The sequence below is a fragment of the Onychostoma macrolepis genome, chromosome 05, assembly GCF_012432095.1.
Source record: "Onychostoma macrolepis isolate SWU-2019 chromosome 05, ASM1243209v1, whole genome shotgun sequence".
Classification (NCBI taxonomy): domain Eukaryota; kingdom Metazoa; phylum Chordata; class Actinopteri; order Cypriniformes; family Cyprinidae; genus Onychostoma; species Onychostoma macrolepis.
The window spans coordinates 43,840,238-43,854,256 of NC_081159.1; the positions used below are offsets into that span (position 1 = coordinate 43,840,238).

The following is a 14,019-nucleotide window of genomic DNA, read 5'->3' on the forward strand; positions in this document are numbered from 1 at the left end:
CTCTGTGCTCTTACCTTGTGACATTTGTCTTGAGTGTCTTGCAGTTCTTTGCTTTTGAGGTGCAGTTTTTTTTCCATGGAGTTGGTCTTGGCAGGAGAGTTGAGCCCTGTGCAGACCGATCTGACGACACAAAGAAAAACATACCTAATCAGTACCATAACAGACGTACATTTACACTCACCTGGTCATAAATCTCCAAAATAAAGAAGTGTGTGAGATTTAGTTTTTCCTGGGAATGTTGGGAATATCACACACGCATGTCTGCTCAGCCTTTCACATTCATTACACACTCCATTAGTTTCATGTGAATGTGAACCAAAAGAACATCATCTTTATGTGGCATCTATTAATTAACATGACATGAAGTAGACGTCAGGGAACATTCTCATCAGGAACACCAACCGCAAGTGTCACAAAACCACAAACATCCACAAGCAAATGAAAACAGAGCTACATTTATCTCAGATTAGATTAACAGAGATTTGTCATAACAAAACTCCAATTCAATTCATTAACAAGGACAGACCGTCCACATCATGTCAAGACAAGCATTCACTTCACATTCTCTCATTTCATCACATAATGCTTGTGCCTTGCTCAAGCGATCTGAACTCAAAGATCTCTGTCTCCGCCATTAGACATCGGCTCATTACAGCTGAAAGTGCTGAGGAGGAAACACACACACACACACACACACACACACACACACACACACACACACTCTCGCACTGCTAAAGTGCTGATTATACCAGAACTCCAAACCAGACCGGAGGGTCACAACACCACAACAACAGTCTTTCATTTACACACAAGTGTGAGTCTGTTTGAGTTCTGCACAATTTGAAATCAAATCACTGCAGATTCCAAACTGAACCATAATTACTCATTTTAACAGCATAATTAACCTTTCATCAGTGTGTACTCGTTTAATGATGTCATTTGCTCATGTAAAACAGGAAGTTGACCTCTCTTTTCTCTCTAGAAGCACACGTTCCTGAATGAAAACCGACATGCAGCATAAAAACACATTAATTGATACCTAGTTTCATGAGTAAACGCATTGTGCTGCGTCAGATCAACCACAATTCAGTGCACATGACATACAGCTGTGCACGATTCAGATTTTAATTGGAATTGAGGTTTCAAAAAGATGCAGAACTGTAATTTCAATTTATTGTAAATCTACTTCACTATCAAATTCAAAGAGATTTGGTAACTTTACAATAAGGTTCCATAAGTTAACATGAACTGGCAATGAACAATATTTCTGCAGCATTTATTAAACTTAATGTTAATTTCAACATTTACCAATACATTTTTAAAATCGGAAGCTGTATCTGTTAACATTAATGCACTGTGCTCTTACATGAACAATCGTAATTATTTTTATTAATCAACACTGACAAAGGCTAGTAAGTGGTGTACAAATACATAGTTAGTTCACGTTAACCAATGCATTTACTGATGTAACAAATGAGACCTTACTCAAGTGTTACAAAGAAATTAATATAACTATTTTTACCTTTGTCAAGATAAACTTTACAAAATATGTCTGAAATTTAGTTTATACATTTCATCATATTTATTAAATGTACTTTTGTGGATTAGGGTGGAAGAACACATTTCCCAGAATGCATTTACCTTTAAATTGCAATTTAGTAAAATTCCTCTGCCTGTCATTACAACTCAAATCCAAATTCAAGGATTGGAAGGGAAATTAATTCTTCATTTCTGAATTTTACATACCCAATATTATATAATCTAAATATAAAAAGATAACCAACTACAAATTCATATCCAAATATTTATAAAAAAAAAAAAAAGTCATACATGGTGATCAATTTACAAAAATATACAAATTTAAGTCACTATTCAATGTTCAGTGCTTGATTAATTCATGAACTGCAGCAACTACATTAAGATCAAGAACTGGATTAGTGAACATTTTCAATGAATCAGCTGATCAGGTCCACAATTCATTATTGAATAATGACTTAAATTTTCATCACAAAAAACTATCATATCATATATATATAATTTCAGAAAACTTGGGATAAGGTGGACTACTCAAGCACAAGTTATAGTTACTATTGAATCATTGTGGAGATTAACAGCAGTGGTCACTGTGAAATGGCATAGGCTTGGAACAACATGAGAGCGAGTAAACATGGACATTTTTAGGTGAACTACTACATTGAAAATTTTGCAAATATTTGCAAACCTGAAACTGGAAAAAAAAAAAAAAAAGTTTAACTATGACTGTTTCCACACAGGTTTCCCAAACACTCCTCCCACCCCTTTGACTCCGCCATTGGTCAGTCAAACTGATAAGACTCCTCCCACACTCACCCAACTGATGGAGTCAGAAACTGATGAGCAATATTTGGAAAGCAGCACAGATGCTCTTCAGGAAGTCAAAGTACCAATGGATTTCAGTTGAAAACTTCTCACAGAGGAAACCAAGGCACACAGAAATGCCTAAATATAGAGAACCGACCGCCTACAACAGTATAAAAAGACATGTGAACCTCAGAACAAACCAACAAAGACAGGAAACAACTTGAGCTCCCACATGCATCATATGTCAGTGATTCAGAACTGACGAAATGTTGTCTGACGGATAAACATGTTCCAAAAATAAAGAGTGAAATCCCAGCCGCCGCACAATCACAACAGACATTACTAACAGAGACGGAGAGAGAATAAAACTGACAAAAATACTGCAGCGGAGGAAAGCTGAACCAATCGCAGCAGCTCGTGAATATTTGCTTTGAGCGTTGTTCTGACAGCTCGTCCGCAGAGTCCTGAAGACCTTTAGCTTGAGCTTAAATCCCATTAGAAACACAGTCAACAGTATTCATGTGCACAAACTGTCTCGCCTGCTCAGTGTTTCCTGCTAAAGGAGACGTCTGAAACTGAGAGAAGAGCATTTTGGCCACGCTTTTCTAATATGGTGTGTCCCTCACAATGTTTCAAAGTCCATTCCTTGAGCTTCCTCTGGATAAATTCCCATCAAAGAACTGCAGCTGTTCCTGCATCCCAGAGAATAAAGAAAGATGGCATTTACAGATGCTGTCGGCTCCAACCACCTCTGATCAACAAATAAACTACAGAAGAGCACAGTATAGTGTAATAATTTTGGTCAATATAGTCTCAAACATACTGTCACAAGTATTTGTTATTATGACGACTACTTATTGTTTTTTGGAAACATCACACATTTATTACTTTAAAAATGTTCTTAAAACAGCAACTTTACAGCAGTAAACAGAAAAACAATCAGAATTCAATAATTCTCTTCGATTTTGTCATGATTTGAGGCATGAGTGTGTTAGATTTGTTTTCAGTCTGCTCAGCTCAGCTAGTTGGACGGAGGCAATTACCACATCCACGTGTTTATCACAATGATATACAGTGCTGTGAAAAGGTTTTTGCCCCCTTCTGGTTTTGTTTTTTTTGCATATTTGTCACACTTAAAAGATTTAATCTTAAAAGATTCAGATCAAACTAATTTTAATATTACACAAAAATAACCCGAGTAAATACAAAATGCAGTTTTGAAATGATGATTTAATTTATTAAGGGAAAAAAGCTGTCCATACCTGCCTGGCACTATGTAAAAAAGTGCTTCAGGATTTTCTGATAGAGTGCAGAATTCATGGTTCCATCAATTATGGCAAGTCATCCAGGTTCTGAAGCTGCAAAGCAGCCTCAGACCATCACACTACCACCACCATGTTTGATTGTTGGTATGATGTTCTTTTTATGAAATGCTTTGTTGGTTTTACGCCAGATGTAACGGGACACACACCTTCCAAAAAGTTCAACTTTTGTCTCATCAGTCCACAGAATATCAAGATATTTTTTTGCAAATGTGAGACGAGCCTGTGTGTTCTTTTTGGTCAGCAATGGCTTTTGGCTTGGAACTCTCCCATGGATGCTGTTTCTGCCCAGTCTCTTTCTTATTGTTGAATCATGAACACTGACCTTAATTGAGGCAAGTGAGGTCCTGCAGTTCTTTAGATGTTGTTCTGGGTTCTTTTATGACCTCCTGGACGAGTCGTCGTTACGCTCTTGGAGTAATTTTGGTAGGCCGCCCACTCCTGGGAAGGTTCACCACTGTTCCAAGTTTTCTCCATTTGTGGATAATGGCTCTGACCATGGTTTGCTGGAGTCCCAAAGCCTTAGAAATGGCTTTATAACCCTTTCCAGACTGATACATGTAAACTATTTTGTTTCTCATCTGTTCTTAAATTTGTTTAGATCGCAGTATGATGTGTTGCTCTTTAAACATGCTTCACTTTGTCAGACAGGTTCAATTTAAGTGATTTCTTGATTCAACAGGTCTGGCAGTAATCAGGCCTGGGTGTGTCTAGTGAAATTTAACTCAGCTTTCTAAAATAATGTGGATAATCACAGTTCTTTCATGATTTAATAGGAGGGGGCAATTCATTTTTCACATAGGGCCAGGCAGGTTTGGACAGCTTTTTTCCCTTAATAAATGAAATCATGATTTAAAAACTGCATTTTGTATTTACTTGCATTATCTTTGTGTAATATTAAAATTAGTTTGATGATCTGAATCTTTTAAAGTGCGACAAATATACAAAAAAAAAGTTAAAAAACCAGGAAGGGGGCGAAAACCTTTTCACGGCACTGTACATATTTTGTGGCAGCAAATCAAAAGTTATTAATTAGGAAGGCTATAATTCAAAATAAATTGATAATATTATCTTTTCTTCAAAACTACAAATTTTTAAAATGTAAGAATAAAATTTAATACCATTTAAGACTTTCATTTTCACAAAAATCTATTTCATGACTTTTAATGTTTTTCAATGTCCTGCGGAAACCCTGTATTAGCCATATTAAAGTCAATGGAGTGAGTTCAGTTATTTAATGTCCTCATTCAATAGATTTAAACCGAGAAATACAGGCAGAATTGATAAAATATATATTAAAAACATGTAAATGTGTATGGCAATGTAAATGCACTCACTAGTCTTGGTACCAAGTAGTGACATTTTAAACATTATTCTTGGCCTCTGTACAGAACACAAAACCAGGGCTCCAGAAAAAAAAATGACATCCATTTCCTCCACAGACCACTATAAATGTATAAAGACTCCAGATTCATCACGAGCTCTGAGGATGCTCAGCTTCTGTAGAGAGACACGTCAGCTTCGTTTTATGATCATCAATCATGTTTGAAAGCCAAATTGCTGGTGAATACACTAAACAATAATCGGAGAAGTCGCTGTTACCATGGAAACAGAAAGACGGCTCAGTGGTGACTGCCCACTCCCATGAAGCATTGCGGCTGATGTAATCCAATCAGTCTGCCTACACTCACGAAATACTTGTTCACTATAGTTACATTTATTTCTAATCAAAGTTCAATTTTATACTTTCCAATATTTTTTAACTTCACAGTTGTTTCTGGTTTGATTCCATCTGAAGTCAAGTGTCATGGGATGAGAGCAGTTCATTAAACTTGTTAAGCACACAGTCTTTATCTTATTTTCAGATGTTCAAAGAATCGTTTCATCAAAAAGTTGGGATTCACCTCAGAGCCAGTTGGTTTGGTGCATGGTTCTCTACTGAAGAATGTGTTGAAATCTCCATGAAGGAAATGAATGTGAAAAACACTTCTAAACCAAGACTAGTAAGGAGTAACTACTTATAATAGTTGGCAGCAGGATTATTAGAGTTACCTAAACCAAATCAGAAACTGAAATAAAAACCATAATATAACACTTTCATTACCTGAAATAAAATAAAATATAAAATCTTTTTATTTCAGCTAGTTGCCAATGCAACATTTATCATTTCAATCTACCTTGATATACTAAATTAAATAACTAAAATAAAAAAATAATAAAAGTTTTATAAACAAACTACAAAAAACAAAAACAAATAAAAACAACAAAAAATGACTAAAAATTTTAACTAAATTAAAATTAAAAAATAAAAATACTTAACTTAAAAATATATTCAAAATACTAACAAAAACTATAATAAAAACTTTTATATAGTAGTTATAGTATAGTATAATTGTAATCTCAATGATAGCAAAATAACACTGATTGGCAAAACTGCTCATGCATTATGATTTGGACGCTGTGAAATCAGTTTCATTTTTGCATAAGTCTGTTTTATTTATCCCAAAATTCTGTTTTCCATTTTAATTTTTCTGGATTCCGTTTTAATAGTATAATGAAAAAAAAAAGAAGAATGCCTAATCAATCGAATAAAACATGAAACTTAATCAATTTAATAACTTATTAACATTTTAACAACAATAATTCACTATGAAATTTTTAGCTCAGTTTTAATTTTTCTGGATTCTGTGTTTTATGATTTAATACAAATTTAATACACTGGAAAGTAAATGAAGGCATAAACTTTAACAAATTAATTCATCTTTTAAAATGTAATCAAATAATTTGAACAATTCCTTTTATTTTTTGGCAAAGTGCAGCTCAAAAAGTTTATGTTTTAAATCAAAACAGACAAAAAATTGTGTTATACTCATTAAAAATTAATGTTTTAATAAACTGTATTGTTATTATTTTAAGAAGCATATTCTATATGCAGAGTTCAAATTTACATAGTCTTATTTTGCGCTTTAATAATCACAGGCACTAGTCCATATCACAGTTTGATTATTTGATTATTCTGTGACATTCTGCTTTATACAGTAAATTATTGTATCGGTGTAATAATTCCATCTGCGTTTTCCCAATGGTTGAAATCATAGGGCCCTAATTATGATTACAGGAGCATGACGGCATGCGTCCTCCTATCAAAACACAACTGAAGGAGCTGTGAAATGGAAGATCTCAACACTTCCAGACCCCCTCGAGAGCATCTAAACACACACAAACACGCCCAGCTCTAAATACGCTTTCCACGCCATCATACCAGTGGGGTCTAACCAGATTAGAGGTTCTGCCTGTTTGCTGTAAAGCAGTCCATTACCCAGCGCTTACAGACTTCCCTTTGGAGAAGCCGACGCATCCCAGGGGTCTGATCAGAACGGCCCACAGCCGACTCGATTATGGGGTGCGTGTGTGTGTTTGGGCTCAAAGTGTAATTATAGGCTATGCATTTCAAACTGAGCCTTTTGAGAACGTGTTCTTAGAGAAAATCTTATCTCAAAGGGAAAAATAAACTGCAATGGGAAAATATCTTTGGCCTTTGAGAATTACATTTCACATTAACGAGCATCAATAAAGGCTTCAGGTGGAATTCAATTATTGCAGCATTAATATTGAACTATTGATAATTCAAGCACGTCATCGCATGCAAACTTGCACAAGTGCATCAGAGCGTCTTGCTGTGTGGGCGGCAGTCGCACCGACTAACTCTAGGCATCTGCGGCGGATGTAAACACACTTACGCATTCTGTGAATACAGTAGCTATTGATTTGCTGGAGCGCTGATGCATTCCTACATTGGCTATTCTTAGCGCGGCTGACAGACAAAGACGAGGCTGACTCACAGCCTATGTTCGGTAAATGTTCTCCCGATGTTCCTGCGGCGACGCTGTCAACCCGCGGCTCACACACGCTGCGCAGCATCGATCGCCATCGAGAAAGGTCAGGCAAAGCAGTGTGGCAGGTAGCATATAAGTGGCCGTCCACAGTTACAGATTTCATAGCATTCATGAAGAACAAGGACTTTCACACACACAGAACCAGCTGATGAAGTGCACTCTGAATGGAGGCTGGTCTTAAAACAAACTGAGATCACAACAAGAGTAACGGGTGAAGACAGGTTTACATTTATGATCAGAGCAGATGCTTTCCTATCAAAGCATACTTGGGCTTTTTCAGTTTTTTTTTTTTTTTTACTTTTCACAACCTTGATATTTAATGTATTTGCTCTGAAAAGAACAGTTTTTTCACTAAATGAACAAGGAATAATATTTAATGATTGCCACATACATGCACCTAATATACTAAAAAAAAAGGACAGTTGCTACAGAAAATGGACAGTTTGAACTGATTAACCAACGAATCAAAATTACAACCATGTTTTTTGCTGCTTGCATTTAAATGAGACACTGTTAAAACATCTGAACACTTACATGAGATAAGACAAGCAAAAAAATTACACAATCTTCAGGAAACTTAAAAGGACAAATAAAAAGTGCACTAGAATCAGCACAATACTTAATTTAGCATTTTTTCCCCATCTTAATAAATAATTAAAGGGGTGGTTGACTCTTTTTTCCTAGGCTTCAGGAAAGCGAAGTTCATGCTTCATTTTTTTAAAAACGCATTATTTTTCACATAATTTACCTTTATTCTACACCGCTCTCTGTCCCTTCTACGATAAACGCCCCGATTATTTCCTGGTTTTATGAAGCCCCTCCCTCAGAAATATACAATAGGCTCTGATTGGTTAGCTGGCTCAGTGTGTTGTGATTGGTTAAACCGCCTCTAGTGCGCGTCTGAACGTCCCGCCCCTCAGCTCAGCGGCATGCGCTCCGGTTGTATTGTAAACAATGGCGTTGTCTATATTGCTTAAAGTGAGCCCGATTGAGACGCAGAGGATATTAGTGAAGAGGATCGCGCAGAACATGTGCAAGCACGGCTCTTAATGGTATGTTTGTTTGTTGTTGGTTCATACTTTTAGATACGCTGTTGTTTGTAAGTGCTACTACTTCTGTTAGCTTTTAAAATACGGTTTTATCCTGATTAAAGCTTTAATACAGCACAGCAACCGCACGTGCGTCCATGTATAACGCTTCTCATTGCTATGTGAAAATAAGTGCATAATTGGAACAGTTTTTTGGAGCTGATCTGACAATCTGAATGAGAGAGAGAGAGAGAGAGAGAGAGAGATGCAGAGCAGGGCGACGCAAGGAACAGTATTAAGAACTGCTGCTTTAGAACATTAATTTTGAAACTTGTGAATCCATTAAAATCATTAGAAGACAGAATCGTGATTCATATATGAATAGATTTTTACGTGCACCCCTAGTTTTCTTCCTCTTCTCTAAAGCAGCGCAGCATGGCCCCGCCCCCTTTGCTGCGTGTTCCTGGGGGCGGGGTTTATCTGGGTTCGTGACATATTGGACCCGGGAAGTAACTCGTCGTAGTCCCTTACCAGCCGTTTTTGTAGGCATTAAATTGCCAGAATTTTAAAAGACATAAGATATCTCCGTTTGCATTGAACTTTCAGCTTCGCGACTTTGCAGATATTGTTTATGCTCAAACGGCAACATTACACACTAACTAACGTTAAAAAAGTGAAATTGCAATCAACCACCCCTTTAAATGATTTGCTACTTATAAGATTTTTATTTGGAAGCCTAAATGCATAATATATTGTAATGTAGTTAGTATTTATTTATTTATTTTAGGGGGGAAAAAAACATTTTCTGGTAAAGTTTAAGAATGTATATTATAACTGCAATGGAAAAATATTTGTCGTTAACCTGACATTTGTTTTGTCATTGATTGTAAAAAGTTACTAAATTTTATTATACATACTAGCTCATTTTAAATCTGAATATTCAATGTCACCTTGTAAAAAAGGGAACTACACTTTCCTGTCAGATACTTGGACAGATGGCTCAGAATTCATATTTGCTAAGCTCGATGTTAATCGCCAGGACTCGATCATATTCATGATAACTGCAATAAGACCTCAAACCAGATTTAGTTGCAAACACTAGTATGTTTTTAAATCAGAATGCAAAAAAAAAAAAACGTATCTACTCAAAGTGATCGGGCGGTGAAAGTGAGTCACGTACTTTTAAACCGATGTGATAAAACGCGTCTAACATGTCAGCAGCCATCCACATATTAACAGAAGAAAACCTTCCTATCACTATTTCCAGATCAGATACGGTCAGAATCATAAAGCACCATATCAAAATACTTCAGATAATCACAGTGTTTGTTGAGGTGAAGCCGTGAAAACTCCTACTGGAACCGAAACACGATAACGTCGCTCTGAAATCCAGATGCCAGATAAAGTGCTCTAATGCTTCACCCGGCCAACAATAATAATTCTATCATCATTTACAAACCATAACGATGCTTTAGGAGCCGAACAGCCCTTGGTCACTGTATGGAAAAACACTGCGTGAACAGAGAAATGTCAACACGAGGGCAAAAGAACGAGGACAATATCTCATTATTGGACAAACTATTCTTTCACTGCCAAACTAGTTAGTCTTTGAATTATCCAAGCAGCAGTGCACCTCTACAGTCCATCACCCAGACGAACCGTGAGTCACAGAGAGAAGAGGAAGCCACCTACTCTCAGCCGGTCATTATTACAGTATGAACCTGCAGCAGACAGGAAACTCTTCAATTAGAGCACTGACTCAACCGAAAACAAGCTGTCTCTCCAGAGATACTTCAGCATGACATGCATCATATCATTAATGCACTTTTACTACACAATGGGGTAAAATGTTAAATGCAACTAAAGAGCACGCAGCAATTGCTGCTGTCTAAAAAATTATGATAACAGCAGAGCATTTCGCTTTGTTTTGAGAGTCAATTAGTTCTCAGTGACAAATGTTGGCTGATTTACTGTCAACGCTGACAGAGGCGGCTTACATTTGTCTTTCAGTTTTTTTTCAGTGTAATTTGCGTTTATGCGTTAAGCAGATGCTTTTATTCAGAGTGACTTCCATTGAATTCAAGGTTTACATTTGATCGGTTCATGTATTTCCCTGGGAACTGAACCCATGATGACCTTGGCATTGCTAGCGCTGTGCACATCATATTCAATATCTGAATAATTACTAGCGTGTAAACGTCTCCTAAATACATCCTAAAAAGCATGTTACACACACACTTATTACTGTAATGCATCCAGATGTTCTTTTCAGTAATTCTAATGGCTGCAATCTTCATTAAAATCAGCAAAATAAAAACAAGTACAGCAATTACTTCCAGTGATGTTTAAACTTTACAATTGTTTTATTTTATATATTTAATTTGATTATTATTTTCATTATAATAATGAATATTAGGGGGAAAAGATAAAAAAAAAAACATTACAGCAATTTATGCATTATGATAATTGGAGCAAAATTAAATATGACAGTAATGAGCTTTTTTGCATTATAACAATAACAAAGTAACAAGAATTGGGGGGAAATGAAAATGAAATAAATTTTAAAAATTTGTAATTTTTAAAATAAAATTTGAGGAAAATTATAAAAAAAAAAAAAAAAAATAAAAAACACATTACAATAATGAGGGTTTTTATATTATGGTAATGAGATTTTAAGTTTTACTCTACACAAGCACTCGCAAAGACCTATATCTACAATTTAAATATTTATGACATTTACTAGCAATTTCTGTTTCTAAGCCTTTTTTTCTTTAAAGAAATAGCAAGAAACTCGTTGAATTAAATGTTAAATTTTGAAGTAGAAAGACTGAAATTGTATTTTCTTGCAAAATGTGCTCTGATAATCTTTGTTTTAATCAAAAAATAACTTTTTACAGTGTATCTGCTGAAATTAACAAAACTGATATTCACTACAGAAAACTCAGGAATTCAACCAAGTTTGTTCATTGACCAACTGAAAACATGGAGAGAATTCAAGAAAACGAAATTATTTGTGCAATTCTGTTTGGTGACGTTAGTAACCGAAATAACATGCTTCACCTTTAAATCTCCCTGATATTTCCAGATTTCCAATACACATTTCACCAGACATTTACCCAATTACTGTGACAGATCTTGTCCTAGTGAATCTGTTAATGAGGAAAGAGACACACAGCATCTTTGGCATGACGGATCTATAGTGAGCAAACACACAAAGGTGGCAAGTGAGGGGAGTCCACACGTCACAATAGCGCCACTGCCACCCCATCAGACACGACTGGACTGTAAATCAACAATCCTACGGTACCTGAGAGGTTTATCTATTGCACTGCCTGATAATGTACTCGCCAGCTGTGCAGTACAAAAACAATGCATGTCTGTGTGTTTATGAAAGAGATGTGCGGTACATGAACGTCAAGCGTGCTAAACAACACACCTACTGCAGCCACAGTGCATGCATTTCTGAAGGGTGCGTCAGTGAGGGCGGTTTACGACCGGTTTCACTCATTACAGATGTTCTGTTTGCCTCGAGACGGATCCAGCGCTCTCATATCGCAGCGCATCTCCAGAGGAGCCAGTCCACCAATCAGCAGCTGCGCTTTTGCATTAACATTCCCACGCTCCTCTGCTGGAGCCGCTTGTGTTGCGTTCGGCGGATTTCATGGTGCTGGAAATGCTATATGAAGAAGACGGCAACAACATGACACACGCCTGGACAAATACGCATTTCAGGATTAGAGAGAGAAGCGAATGAATGGATGGAGAGAGACGGGGGAGCGTGGGAAGAAAACTCACTCTGGTTACCATAGAAATGCATTCTGGGTTCATTCTCATTCTGACTAACGTTATAAAGCTTCACCTCACCCTCTCTTTTTCCCTTTCCCTTCAGCTCCTGGGAAAAAAAAACATGTTATTTATGGCTCATCTGGGATCAGATTCCTGACCGAGACCTTCACCTGATTCGACACATCATGATCATACAGCACGCAGCACGTCACAATAAACGCACGCTTGAATGCATTCAGAGACACACACACACACACACACATTATTGTAATGCATCCAGATGTTTTACTCATTATTGCAATAGAGTTATTGTGATTAAAATCAACAAATTAAAGCACAACCACTACCAATGATGTTTAAACACTTTACAATGGCTTTCCACATTACAGCAATTAGATTTTTTTATTGCATTCTATGCATGATGAGAACTGGGGTAAAATAAAATAAAAATGAAATAAATTATGTTAAAAAAACATTACAGCAATGAGAATTTGTTTTACATTATGGTAATGACAATTGGGGGGATGAAAAAAATTACATTAAATATTAATAATTAAAAAATTACAGTAATGACAATTCAGTTTGCATTATAGCAATGAGAATTGGGGGGAAATGAAATTAAACTTTTTTTTTTTTTTTTACAGTGATGAGAATTTTTTACATTATAGTAGGGCTGTGTGATATGTCAAAAAATTTAAATCTCTATTTTTTTCAGAACGATTGACCGATTCTCGATTTTTTACGATTTTTAACTAGTCAACTTGAAAATGTAACTACAACATGATTCAAGTAACTTGTTCTTTATTAACCCTCAAGTTAAAGAAAATTCTATTCCAAATGCAGCACACATGAAGTTCTCAACATGATGTAAATGTTAAACAAATCACCTGTTAAACATCTCTGCAGAAAAGATGCATGAACTACAACTTGTACAAACTTGTTATATGTTCAGAAATAATACGAGGAAAATGCTCAAAAAAAAAAAAAAAACTCAAGTCAAGGTAATTCAAATTCAAAATGACTGAAGGTATAACACCAGTAGACTATTAACTATAAATGTTCTGTAAAAACAACAGCAGCTTTCAGTCTGACACAATGATGCAAACATGAAATATCAGACATACAGTAGTAAGTTTTTATTCGGTTGCGCTGCTTTTCCATTGTTTTTTGTGTAAACATGGATGCATTTGACTGTTGCGCTCGCGTCTCTTGCAGCGTCTCATGCATGAAACGGCAGTCTAAAAACGCAAGTTAAAAGAAGTTCACTCATCTTCTTGCATGTTTTTCCTATTCCACTGCTCGCTGCTATTCATTCTGTATGAATAGCGTCTAGCGATCTGAGCGCATCACTCGTGACGGTTAATCACGTGCGCCGACATGCGGTTGGATCGTTCTTTTCTCTTTACTGTTATCATTGGCACATTGTCAAAGTGTCTAATTCCAACCTTTGATAATATTTCTTTTCAAAATCACGATTTCTCGATTTCTAAAAAATAAAATTGTGGCAAAACATTATATTCAAATTAATCGATCAAATCAGGAAAAAAAAAAAAAAAAAAATCACCCAGTCCTACATCATAGTAATGAGAATTGGGAAAAAATTTAATTAACATTATAGTAATGAAAAATGTTTGCATTATGATAATG

The 14,019-nt window shown here is 36.0% G+C and overlaps 1 protein-coding gene across 7 annotated transcripts in view; it reads right to left on the reverse strand.

The window, feature by feature from the left end:
- cita (citron rho-interacting serine/threonine kinase a) overlaps positions 1–14,019 on the reverse strand; it is a 107,955-nt gene that overhangs the window by 68,922 nt on the left and 25,014 nt on the right. For all 7 annotated transcript variants that reach the window (XM_058775866.1, XM_058775865.1, XM_058775863.1 and 4 more), the window contains exon 11: positions 15–120. In XM_058775866.1, coding sequence (XP_058631849.1) covers positions 15–120 — 106 coding nt within the window. The remainder of the gene's footprint in view (positions 1–14; positions 121–14,019) is intronic.